The sequence below is a fragment of the Sciurus vulgaris genome (genome assembly GCF_902686455.1).
Source record: "Sciurus vulgaris genome assembly, chromosome: 13".
In the NCBI taxonomy this organism is placed as follows: domain Eukaryota; kingdom Metazoa; phylum Chordata; class Mammalia; order Rodentia; family Sciuridae; genus Sciurus; species Sciurus vulgaris.
Window position 1 is genome coordinate 94,765,850 of NC_136474.1, and position 13,237 is coordinate 94,779,086.

The following is a 13,237-nucleotide window of genomic DNA, read 5'->3' on the forward strand; positions in this document are numbered from 1 at the left end:
CTTCTGCTCTGTGTTGGTCCCTGTCCTGTCTTCTCCAGGAAACACTAGACTTCTAACAAGCTATCTGCTCACCTTGCTTCCCTGTTTCGCCCTTCTTCCACATCACTGAGGCACCTGCATGGAGCCCATGTTCTTTGCCAAGCCCACAGAGACCTTCAGCTTCCTGCTTCACTGCCCCTCCACAGAGGGGCTTCTTTAATCCATGGAAGAGCTCATTCTCTCATGATTCCATGGCTTCCCAGTGTTCTTCCCTCTTCCTGAAGAACCCACCCTCCTCATCCCTCCTTCACTTATCCTTTCCTACACCTTGATGGCTGATCTTAAGGCTTGGATGTTATTTTACATATTTGTCTGAGTAATAAGCTGAAAACCAGAGGACAGATTTGGTATGCTTTGTTATTTTTCTATCATAGTGGCATTAGTGAAATAATTAACTATTTCAAACTCAATAAATAGTCAAGCATGGATCTAGTCATCAGTAATTTTTTTGTAACGCTTTGCTGTGACAAGAACAAGAGGAAAAGGAGGAGAAAAGTAAATAATCAAAGCTTTGCACCTGGGGAAGCCACCCATTCCCAATATTTCTGAAGGTGGGTCTCTAAATAGGATGCATATGGTTGTCCTGAGGAAGTATGTCCTGAGTGGCTGCAATTGTACAGTGTATTGCAAACACTCAAAAATAGGGTGATCAACATTGAAATTAGATTTTCAGCACCGTGAAAAAAATTGTAGGATTTGATAAGATTGACTGCACATCTTCTCTTAACCACCACAAAGAGCCTAATAGGCGATTACAGAGAGTCTGTCCCTTTCCAATGGACACAAGCTCTGGAAGGAGGGCCCAGTCATTGACCTAACCAACTCCATTTTTTTTCTCTCTGACTCCATTTGCCTTTCTAACCAGTAAGTGGAAGGAATTACCCCATTATGGGACTGAGACTACCCCCTAAGCTGGAGAAAACATCTTACCATGGGAACTGAATTGCCCCTCAAACAGAGCTTCACAGAACAGTCTTGAGATGATTATTAACCAGACCATGACCTGGCCAAGATGACCTACTTCACCAACTATGCAAATACCCCAGTCATTCAAATCCCCAAACCTTGCCTTTTTCACCTTTTCTACAAAGCGTTCAAGTTTCTGTCAGTCACTTGAAGACACATTGTGGTCACTGTCCTCTATATCTGTTCTTCTCACCTGGCCACACTGACCACAGCTCTTTCCCTGCCCTTCACCATTGCTAGTCTCTTTGATGGACACACTGGTATGTGTGGCTGAGCCTGTTCTCTTGGGACCACAGGGACTGAGCTTTCTCTGAGGGACTGTGGTCACCACTGTCCCAGCCTGGTCACATCTTGCATTTTATATACCAGAGACACATGGTTTCATAATCCTTGACCATTTCCTCCACTAGTCTAAGTTAAAGAATAAACTGCAGATCGCAACATCAAGAGCATAACTGTGATACATAGAACCCGAGTCACGCCTAATGCTTCAACCTAGTTTTCAGAGAGGCAAACTCACTTCAGTCTCTTGTCTCCGTTGGGTTACTAAGTGATTCCTTCGTCACCTTCTCCGTATTGTAAATTATGACACAGAAAGTTATATTGGATAAGGACAGACAGATTGCATTTCAAAACCAAAAGGAAAGGACAGCTCTGACGGCACCCTGAAATGGATTCAGCACGTCCAGTTGCCTCCAAGAGATGTTCACTCTAGACTATTCTCGAGTCGACCTTCAGGTCTGGGTTTCCTCTTAAGACTGACCTTGGATCGCGGAGGGGCTCGGATGTACCACTTGCAATCCACGGCCTCGCTGGCAGAAGCTTTGCCTTCCTTCAAAATTTGTATGGACTCCACAATTCCTTCAGGGCCGCCCATCTCAAACTCACATGCTAAATAATAAGATGCCAAACAAACACACAGAAATGGAGCTTGAATAATAAACCAAAAGTATATTTTATAGCAGAAAACAATGGCCTCTGAACATTATTAAATATCTATTTTACCAACCTGGTAAGGGTTTCAAAACTCCAAGGTCCTTAAAGTCAGGATCTTAAAAATTGAGAAAAAGACAATTAGTCCTATTCTGCATTTATTACTTACAAAAATGTTGAGTAATTTACCATCAAATCACCCAGGAATCAGCCTAAAAAAACATTGTAGGGGAAATTAAATAATAATATAAAAAGTTCACGGTAATGTTGGGACAGAAAAATATTAAATTTACATAATGTTGCATTACTAAAGTACAAAAGAAGCCTTTAAAAAAATCTTCCAATGCCATTCATGCATCTAATCATGAAACAAATCTCACTTATTCTCTATTATGCCACAATCAGACAACAGACACTTTTGTAAGACTTAGGCATAGGTAATTCAAGGTTTGGGTCAGCTGCATGACTCTACACAGGATTCTTTTGTCTGATTCAAGCGATTCTATAAATTGTTGAAACATAATTCTCACCTGAAATATTGGAAGCACAAAGTTAAGACTTAAGACTCAGGGCTGCTCTCCTCTGGCAGCTGAGCTATCCTGTGTTCATCAAATCTTCATTTGGTGACACACTGGCTTTCAAAGTAATTCTCAGCATTCTACTTTGTCAATTCAACATCCACCCTCTCTTCTTCCTCCCATGGGTCCCTGCCTGGCTTAGGCATCTGTCCTTCTCCACTCATTTATGTGTCTCAGAGGACACTCACTTCATTGTGAGCCTCAGAAACACTCTAATTGCTATAAGTCAAAAAGATTGGTCTCATCCCCATTTCCTGGAATTGTTTTTAAGATAGGTTTGAAGCCAGGAAACAAAAGGTGAACCTGTGAAAGGACTTGTGAGAAAGTGTTCTTCACATAGAGACAAGACACGTACAGGTTTCCTGACTCACTCTAGTCACTTTACTTAGGAACCGTTGAAAGCAATCAATTTCAGTGGTCAACGTCTCAGGTGGAGAGGCACCACGGGGAGAAAATGCTAACTGATGCTGAGCAGAATGGAAACATGAAAACTGGTCCTTCAGAATGTCACTGAGGCCTGTGTTAACCTATTCTGTCTTCTCGGGGCTTTTTGCTTTTGTGAAACAACACATTTCTTTATACCTCAGCCACATTGCAATGGATTTCCTTCCACCTGTGGGTGGATGAAGACATCAATGACTGTGATCTCCAGTTGGAGATACACAAAATGCAATGTAAAGATGGTGGCGAAACAACATGCTACTGGTATTATAGTATTATCTAACCCTGAAATCCTTCAACGCTTGGAGATATTGTGGGAGGCATTGCTCAGAAATGACCCAAGAATGCAATAGGAGAAGCCGCCACTCTTTCTAGGTCTAGATACCAAGATCATGTGAGCTCAGTTGCACAACCGGATCTTAGTCTGCATCTTTTTGTTTCTGTGCTCACAGAGACACGAAACTTGTGAGGTATGTTTACAAGTGTTAGTTTGTGTTAGTTTACTGGTCTTTATTAAGCAATGTTCTCGCTGTTGTTTGCTTTCTGTTTTGTCAAACAGTGATACAAACCATTCTATCCACCCCTCAGTATGGATCAGCTCCGCTACAGTCTAGTTATATCAACTACTTAAACATGCTTTATTACAGAGCACGTGGGATGGAATCAGATATTTGGAATCAAGAGACAAATTCTTTAAAAAAACAGATTACTTTGTGTGACTATTTTGAAAAGCTGTTTTACTTTAGTGAGAAAAAAGAAAAGGAAAATAAATACCTGTAAGCGATTTCCATGAAAAGCGCAGAAGTGAGGACATATAGATAATGTGAACCAAGAAATTCCCTGATAGAATTTTTCAATACCTTAATCGAGTGGGCATTTTGTTATTCTTCCAATACATATTCATTTAATATCTATCCTGTGCAAGAAAAGAATAAGTTTTCTAGAGAAATACTCCTGAGTGTTGACAGCATTGAGGATTTGGTTGGTATTAAAGAGACCCACTCATATTTTCCTTATTTTTAGATCAAGTTTGTCCACCAACAGGTATCTAAAGTTTTGGTATGCATTATATCCTTTTTACTTTTTAGAATACTGTTTAATTGCATTCATTATTAATACTCATTATCCATTATGTTATTAGAACATTTCAGCTATACATGGCTGTCCCTCCGATTTTTGTGGAAACATAGTCTGTATTCTATTTTCTAGTTTGAAGGCTAACATTTGTCATTTTTATAACTTATGCCAGACAATGTTGAGAGAAATGCCAGTTCTGGGAAATGGAAATTTATTTTTGTCTTTGTATTAATAGTGATAGTACTGATAGCTTTTTTTTTAAATGAGAAAAAATTTGTTTTTGCAATTCCATTTATACCACAATTATAGGTGGCTTATATGACTAGAAAAAATATTTTTGAAATTGCTTAAATTCAATTTAAAAATATAAAGTATGATTGATTTTCCAAGTTGTTTGGGGGCAATGGCAAGTTATTATGGAGATGTACAATAAAGTTGGACTTAAAAACTAGCGCTCCATTCCCTGGATATTTCTCCAAACCTATTCTCTGCAAAGCAACTTTTAAAAATGCAGTTCAATCATGGTTCCTGCTGGCTTTTCATTTCCCTTAGAACAGGACCACACCTGTTTGTGTGATCTTGTCCATGACCACCCAGCCCCATGGTGCTGCTGGGCCCTGTTCTCCACTTCCATTCACTCTGCCCATTTCCGACACCCACAGCATCTAGAACTTGCTCTTCTTCTGTCTTCAAGACTTCACCCAAGTTTTGTATAGCTGAGTGTTTTTCCTTCTCCAGCTGACACCTCACACACTGTATTCTCAGAAAGCTTTTTCTCGACATTTCTCTCTAAGCTAGCTATTCTTTTGTCCTTCACGCTAGCTCTCCAGCTAGCTATTCTTTTGTCCTCCATGGTTTTTAGTCCACTTTCTATTTCCTTTGCTATTGGATACTTTTTAACCAACCGTCTATTCCCACTAGCCAATAACAAAGTCAACTCTTTCAGGGAACTTCTCTCTATTGATCTCCTCTCTGCTCAGGACCTGCAGCATGGCAGATGTACCATGAATATTATGAATTTAACATCATTCTTTGTATATAGAAAAGTAGTTACTTGACTCATGCTGATTTTCCTATACTTTTCTCTTTAAAGGCCAACTAACACTTTTCCAATTGAAAATGGGGAAGTCACTGAAATATCTTACAGGGTAAACTACTGCATGACCTTGGCTGAGAAGCACAAAGAGCTGTAAGGCAGACAAGGTCATTTGTAGCTGCCACTGCTGAATGCCTACTGGACAAAAAGTCAAAAACAAACAAAAAAACCCCAGGCTGCCACTCCCTCCCAACCAGATAATAATTCATGGACTGATGTTTTAGTTTAAATAAGAGAACAAAATTGATATGTTTTCTCCAGCTTAACTTTTGCCTAACAATGGATGTATGTACAGACGTGGTTGAACTTCCTTATTTGACCTGTTGGGTCAGTGTCAGCATGGACCATTCACTGAAGATCATCTTTCATGTGAAGGCTGGACAGCAAATACGAGTTGGGCTAGAATGTTTAATTGCTGGCAAAACAAGTCTTCTGACTTTTACTAGAACTTCTGGGTTGACCTTTGCATTGATGGTGCAAAAACAATGGTGGGTCAAATTGCTGGTGTCCTAATAATATAATGGGACACTAGCACCAATCCTGAGCACAAGTCCATGAATTTTCAGGGTGAGAAAAGATAAAATACTGTATTTTAAATTCACTTTATGAAGCACAAAATAATTTTAATATCTAAAGTCTTGAATTTATGTCTTAATTTTATGTAGTATGAAACATGGGTTATGAATAAGTCATGGTGCTGCAGGCCACCTTGTACAATCGTTCATTCACAAAAAAGCACTTTCATAATTATTTTAATTGTGAACTGAATTGCTTGCTTTATTCATAGAGCATCATTTTTGCTTAAAAGACATAGTTATTCAAATTTGGATATCTGGCAGACATTTTCTTGAAAATGAATAAAACTAATCTGTTGACTTTTAAGAAAAACAACTGACAATGTTTGTTGCCAATAATAAAATTCAAGTGAAGAAAATGTATTTGCCAATGTGCACTTGACAGCTTCTCAATACTTAGAACAATTTTATTAAATGAGATTGTCATTGATGTAAGCAAATAGTATCAACATTTGGAAGTTCTGCATCATAGTGATCCAGAATTCACCAAGGGGAATAATCTGACCTGACACAATCATGCATGGACAGAAGGGCCATTTGAAGAGAAAAATGTATTGGCTGGATTTTAATGTAACAAACACAAAATAATTCATTGATATTGTTGAATATTTCACGTTTCAACTAACCTTTATCACTTGCTGAGGTTTGGTATAGTATGAAACAATTACTGTTATTATCTATAAGACTATTAAAATAACCTCCCCTTTACCAGTTAAATAGCTTTGTGAATTTGAATTTTATCTTCTTCTGCCAAAACAACATATCATGTCAGATTCAAGGCATAAGCAGGTGTGTGAATCCAGGTATTCTCTAAAAAGTCAGACATTAAATTTTCAAAAATGTTCCAATCAACATTCTAATATTTATTAACATCATTCTAGTAATCAATTTAATAAAATATGCAGAGCATTTTAACACATAGTGGATTTATTGGTGCAATTTTTAATAAATAGCTATCTAAAAGGTTCTGTTTATAATAAATGATAATATAATATAAATAATAATAAATAAACAATATAATAAATATTGAATAAGCCAGTTAGTCAAAGCCTTTGGGAGGACTTGGATAGTGCTTAAGAGTGCAAACGGCATTGAGACCAGCAAGGCTTCAGAACTTCAGCTGTCACACACTCATCTCCATCATGTGCCTCTTCCTACAGAGCTGGGTTGCAAACCCTTAACTCAAGCCTACTCCACGTACTGATTTCACAATTCAAAGAAGTTTTCATACTGCTAGCCACAAGACAGAAGATAGATGAACTGTCGGCAAACTACTGGTGTGCTAATTGACTATGACTGAATCCCAGCAGAGGTACGTTCCTTTTATAAGTGGAAGAAACTTGGGGGCTTGACAACTTTATAAAAATTCAACTTGCTTTTATCTAAGATTTAAGTAGCTTCAATGCTTTTTCTAGAACGTTGAACAAAACTGCATTTGTCTAGGAGTGGTGTTCTTTTTTTTTTTGGTTTTGTTTTTTAACTAGGTCGAAAAGAGGATCTTTTTAGTTTGGGCTCTTAAAACAAGAGTGCTACTCTGTCACAGAATCCGATGCTGCTCCTGCAATACAACAGTTCATGCAAATGAAGCTGTCTGACTGGGCCCTGGAACTAGCTAGAACCTTCCCTGATTCTTAGATATGTTTTCAATGCACAGGTCAAACGCCTGATGTGATAGACCTACGAGGCGTTAGTAAATAATGTCCTCAACTATCCACAGTCTCAGCTGGCCTGAGTCCTGTGATTCCTATTTACTATCACTTCCCTTACCAATAAGCAGAAGTTGAAAGCAACGTTGCGTGAAATCCTTACTCTTTCCTGAGTTATCAGTCTCCATTTGTTTGGCTGTGAGTTACTGAGTAAAAATTTTAATGATCTTGAAAAGGTTACTTATTTATCAAACAAATCACAAGGAAAATATGGAGGCACTAAAATTTTATTAGCATTATTTTAATCTTCTTAAAATATTATGAAATAAAGTAGCATCAATATTTAATTGAAAAGAATTTATTAACTAGTCACAGGAAAATAAACCCAATATTTTACAGATATTAGTATTCATACTATAAGAGAATGAAGATGTTAGAGTCAATTTATGGTTTTGAGGGCATTTGTCAATTTTGTTTCTAACTACAATCTCCTAGAAATTTTTGAAAATAGTAATGACTTTACACATGGTCAGATTTTAGGAGGTACAATGTTTCTACAATATTCTATACAAATAGAAAGAATAAAAGCTTAAAATATATGTAATTAAAATGCTTTATTTTAGGATTTTGATTTCTGCTATTTTAATTTTGCAAGATTTGTGAAAATGGTTAACATTATCACAATAGTTAATATGTATGGGATATTATTCTAATTACTTCAAATTCATTAATCCTTTATTCTGCAGCCTTATGAAATGAGGCATATAAAACACCATGCCTAGTTTCCATAAAGGGGACAGGCACAGAGTGATTGGACAGTAGCATAAGAACACAAAGCTAATGAGAGGTAAAGTCTGGAATCCGCATCAGCCAGCCTAGCTCCAGAATTCATGTTGTCATTTTCTAGGTGAATTCATAAGACTAATTAATGAATTCATAGAGGATATCCCCGAATTTGTAAATAAACATGACTTTTGATAACAGACTTGCAAATGCTCACGATGCCCTTGATCTACCGGGCCTGTCTGGACATTCCACTCGACTGCTTTCCGTTTTCCCTTGAATGGAAGTGTGATGACTTAAAACCATTTTATTTATAAAACTGATGAAATTAATATTTTTGTCATGGTAAAAATAGGTTTAAGGATAATGTTAGAAGTAGGATTTAAAAATAAAAATATGATTATAATGTTTTAAAAATGTAAACAATCAAGATCCACAGAAGAAAGTAGGTATTTCCCATTTGTTCTACAAAGAACTGGACTCGACCTGTGTGATGAGGGCGTGAGACCTGCGAGGTGCTGCTTTGGAGAACATGTGGTTATGCATGCTTGGTGGTGGGGACAGCCGGGTGGCGGCTGCACTGCTGCTGATGGAGGGATCTGGGAGTAATTCTAGCAGAGACATCTCTGGGTCTACAGCAAATGTGGTCAGATTTACAACCTGCAGTAAATCCACAAAGAGCAATTACTTTATTTTGTATTTGATGGTAGCAATGAGTGTGGGAAGTAGATGAAAGAGAAAAGCCCGGGGAACACGCTCAGTCCTCTAGTTTGAGTGAGCACACAGATTCCATGACTCAGGACGCTACTCAGCTCCCCACCTGTGACCTCATCCCGACCCACTCTCATTCTTACATCTCTACCATCGTATTCTGGAGAAATTCCCTTTCCCACATGTCCCTGGGTTCCCTAATCACTACTACCTCACAGCAGTTAGCACATCACTTATTTTATCATCCACAAATTTTCAACCTACCTTCTGTCATCTACACCCTTTCAGAGTTTAAATCTGTGTAAGTCCTATCTCATTTAAATAAAAAACAGAAGCTCCTTTCTTTAACTTTTTCCCCATGGTCTGCTCATTCTTGCCTGTCCATGTTCAACTCTGATTAAATCACTTCCACATCTCCTACCCACATTTTTTGAAGCAATTATTTTAAATTTTGTTTTAGGTGTTAGAGGTAAAAGATACAAAAGCAGTGTATGGAGAACAGGGAACACCCAAGCTTCAAGAGATGAGATGAGTACAGAGCATAATGTGATTTTTCTTTTTTTTCTTCAAGATACCAATTTCATTTTCTTTGGAAGCCCTGCAGTCTGGGGAATTAACTTCATTGAAGCAGCTCTTATACTCAAACTAACAACACACTTCAATGACCAGCTCCCTATTTCCATTCCTATTTATCTGTTGGCAACTTGCCATAGCAGAGATTGTGTTTCACACTGAAGACTGAATATTATTATTATTATTATTATTATTAATTTGGGGTACTGGGGATTGAATTCAGAGGCACTTGACCACTGAGTCACATCCCCAGCCCTATTTTTGTATTTTATTTAGAGACAGGGTCTGACTGTGTTGCTTAGTGCCTAGCTTTTGCTGAGGCTGGCTTCAAACACATGATCCTCCTGCCTCAGCCTCACAAGCTGCTAGGATTACAGGTGTGCATGGTGTTTGTAGTTTTTGAAGTCAGTTAACTAAATTTAAAATATTGTTTTAAAAACCAAGTGTGAAAGATCTTGATGACCCGGTAATAAAATAGCTTGCATAATCACATTATTTTAATAATCTAATATCCTTCAGCTCTAGTTCTTGAAACAGCATCATTCTAGTATAAATTGAAGACCCCAATGTTTAAACTGCTTTAAAGTATTTACTCTTTTCTTGAAGCATACAGTTGGTAATCAGTTTCTCATTTTGAGCTTGTCTTTGTAATGTATTCATTGTGGACATAGATTTATATGTCATGACTTAGTTTTTCTAGCTTAGCATAAAATTTGCTCATATATAGATTTTAAATACCAAAACTTACAGGGGAGAAATTAGAGACTTACAGGGTAGAAATTTTTAAACCCTTTAAAATGTTATTGATATTTGCATGACTTGTATAATAGCTTTGTTGTTTTGTCATTTGATTCAGCTGTGATATATAGTTTTTCTCATGGTGCATATATTCATATTTTTAAATAAATTGAGAAAACATGGTTATTTTGATAACATTGGTAACCAAAAGCTGGATTTTGCTTGGACTCACATTAAGTAGGCTTTCACAAAGTTTACTTTTTGTAGATAGTCACTGGCAATGGTAGGATTACATGGAGAGAGTATTTACTATACATAATAAAGAAAAAGCTTGTGTGAGAGAGAAGAAATCATCAGAAGACCATAGAAGGGCAGAATGACAGACAGAAATCAAGACAACAACAAAAGCAGAAGCTTGATTGCTTTAAAAGGGGCACATGTATATTTGAAGTCGCTACCATGGAACAACTTTTCTCATTCTTTTTCCCTTTTCCTGTCCAAGGGCTTCAAAGCAAGTTCTTGACTGACCTTTGGCAGTATGGCTTCCCTATTGATTCTCTCGAAAAGTCCCATTCACGCATCCAGAGCACATTCTAGATCACATGGAACCCTAAATAAAGGAACCGTCTTCTGAACCATCCTTTCACTAGAACTGGTTTAATGGGCATTTGGTGCTGGCCTGTCTGTGATACTGGCCATCCGGGAGTGACACACCTTCATGTCGTCTTTTTCTCAACTGTCCATATTCACCCCTGCCCCATCACCCCTCGGGATTCACTGATCAGCACAGGCGGAGAGGGACGGTTGACCACACAGGGCTTCAGAGCTGAGGCTGCGGCAGCCATGCGGGACTGGGTCTGAGCTCCGCCAAGAAGCGGGAGAGCAGCGACCTTCCACGAGAGCAGCGAGGGTCCAGGAAGACGCGGCTGCACTGCTGTGGGACCAGCCAGCAGGCATGGCGCAGGCTGCGGAGAGGGCAGTGCTGCAGCTCCAACAGAGCTGGGAGTGTTGTGGCAAGGCGGCTCAGGGGTGTGTGTGTGTGTGTGTGTGTGTGTGTGTGTGACGTGTGCAATGCCACTGCCCCACACCGTCCTCTACATCCTGCTGACATCCCCGTAAAACCGGTAAGTTAGGGAAGCCAAGAATCAAAGCATGTTTTAGAGCAAGTTTCGTCTTCTCAATATTATTTTAAACCTAACTGTAAGCACCCCAAGGATGCCTTCTAGGTTACAGTGACATAAACACTAAGGCCACAATAAAGCTGTCACAGCCAGGCAAACGTAGACTCAAGGCTAGGTCTTTCCTGCTTCCAGGAGCTCTGACGAGCCTCAGTCCCTCCTAAATAGAGTTGGAGCTGCCTCTGATGGAAACGTCAGGAGCACCCGCTGCCGGTGCCCTTGGCAAGGACGCGGCAGCTCTCCTGCCAGGCACTAGCGGCACACATGGGCAAGTGGGGTCATCATGGAACTGGGAGAGAAAAGCAATGCAGGACGCCAAGCGCTGCCACTGCCAATCGACCGGCGGAGGAGCATGCACGAGGCTCCCTTGATAATCCTGGAGAAGCTCACGCGGTGCCAATAGCATGCATTTCTATCAGTCTGGACAAGGACAAAAGGTACCACATTCTCTATTTCAAAGTCCAGCAACCCTGGCTCTTTCTTTGTGGTGCTCGGATGGAACCCAGGGCCTCCTGCCCGCTAAGCACATGCTCAACACTGAGCTACTCCCCACTCCCTAGCTTTTTAAGTCAAAACTCTAATTTGGGTAAGAATCTTTACCAAGGTCAGAATCTTTGTGTTCCGTCCATCTCTCTGCTCTTCAAATCCACACAACTCAGACACATGCCTGTTGCAAAAGCCACACATGACATACTGATGTAGAAAGGATGGAACTAGTAGGACATAAATATGCCAAATGATGAGAAAAAAATGTGTAACCAGATTATGTCAAGGGAAATGGACATAAAAGCAAAACTGAAGTATACGATGGAAATTAAATCAAATGCTTCACTTCCTAAAGAGCAATTCACCAGAAAGATTTAATATGCAGAACCCATATCTATCTAAGAACACTCACTTTGGGGTCTACCTTCTAAATCTTCAGCTGTCACTCTTGTAGAAGTCTGGGGTTTGAAATATCAACCTGGGTTGATACAAAGCAGAGCACTTGCAAATATCACCTAGGAAGCCAATGAGACCCACACTGGCTACAGTATACAGCGCTATGTAAACGGAGCTTATCTGCTGGGTGTGTGCTTCAGAATTTGAATTCCTTTGTGATTGATGGATACAATAATCTCAGTTGAAACTCTCTGAGATATGAATGCTTCTCTGTGGGCATCATTTACAAATCAAATGCCACTGTAGCCTCACTGGCTATTCGGCATTCTGCGCTTATTTTCATTAGGCAGCGTTTAACTTCTGGTTAACGAGGCATTCCCCTTACTTATTCAAGTGCCTGAGACTGTCTGGAGAATTATTGCAGGAAATTGGTAACATGGCTCTTACTGTCTCTTTACAGATATCCAAATAAGGCTAGATACCACTTTTCCTTTAACATAAAGCAACATATACTAGATATGAAAAGCCCTTCTGTGACTACTTAGCCCCAAACTTATACCCATATTGTGGATAATTGTAATACTAGGCTAATCAATGGATGTGATGCAGTTTTTAAATCCTGGGTCTGATGTCACAGTTGGACAACGAGGGCCTTCCTTGATGCCTGTGTGTGATCTCCCACAGCAGCAGATTTGCTTCCATTTAGGTTTAAAGGAAGTAAAAGACTGTCAGAGAATTCAGAGTCCTTCCACCTTGCCATGTGTTTCCTTTCATCTGCTGGTGCTTGTTTCCCAATTATTATGGTGAGAATGGGAGTCTGAAACTGGTATTTCTAATGGGTAGTCCACTGAAAAATAGAAGTGAAGCATTTGGGGGGAAGCTAATGTTGGGCTTTGCATTGATAAAGTTTAGATTATAGTCCTTAATTCCCTTTGCCTTGGAGAAAAGATCATTTCTAGAATGTATGGCTTCTGACTTGGAAGACAAGAGTGAATAACAAAACCCAGAGCTTCAGGCAGAA

At 39.2% G+C, this 13,237-nt stretch overlaps 1 protein-coding gene across 5 annotated transcripts in view; it reads right to left on the reverse strand.

Annotated features, from left to right (window-relative positions):
- Window positions 1-13,237, reverse strand: part of NETO1 (neuropilin and tolloid like 1) — a 105,992-nt gene that overhangs the window by 38,027 nt on the left and 54,728 nt on the right. For 2 of the 5 annotated variants that reach the window (XM_079109262.1, XM_079109261.1), the window contains exons 5-6: window positions 2,015-2,056; window positions 1,769-1,896 (exon numbers count right to left, since the gene is read on the reverse strand). The exons of the other annotated variants lie outside the window; for them this stretch is intronic. In XM_079109262.1, coding sequence (XP_078965388.1) covers window positions 1,769-1,896; window positions 2,015-2,056 — 170 coding nt within the window. The remainder of the gene's footprint in view (window positions 1-1,768; window positions 1,897-2,014; window positions 2,057-13,237) is intronic. 5 annotated transcript variants of the gene reach the window in all.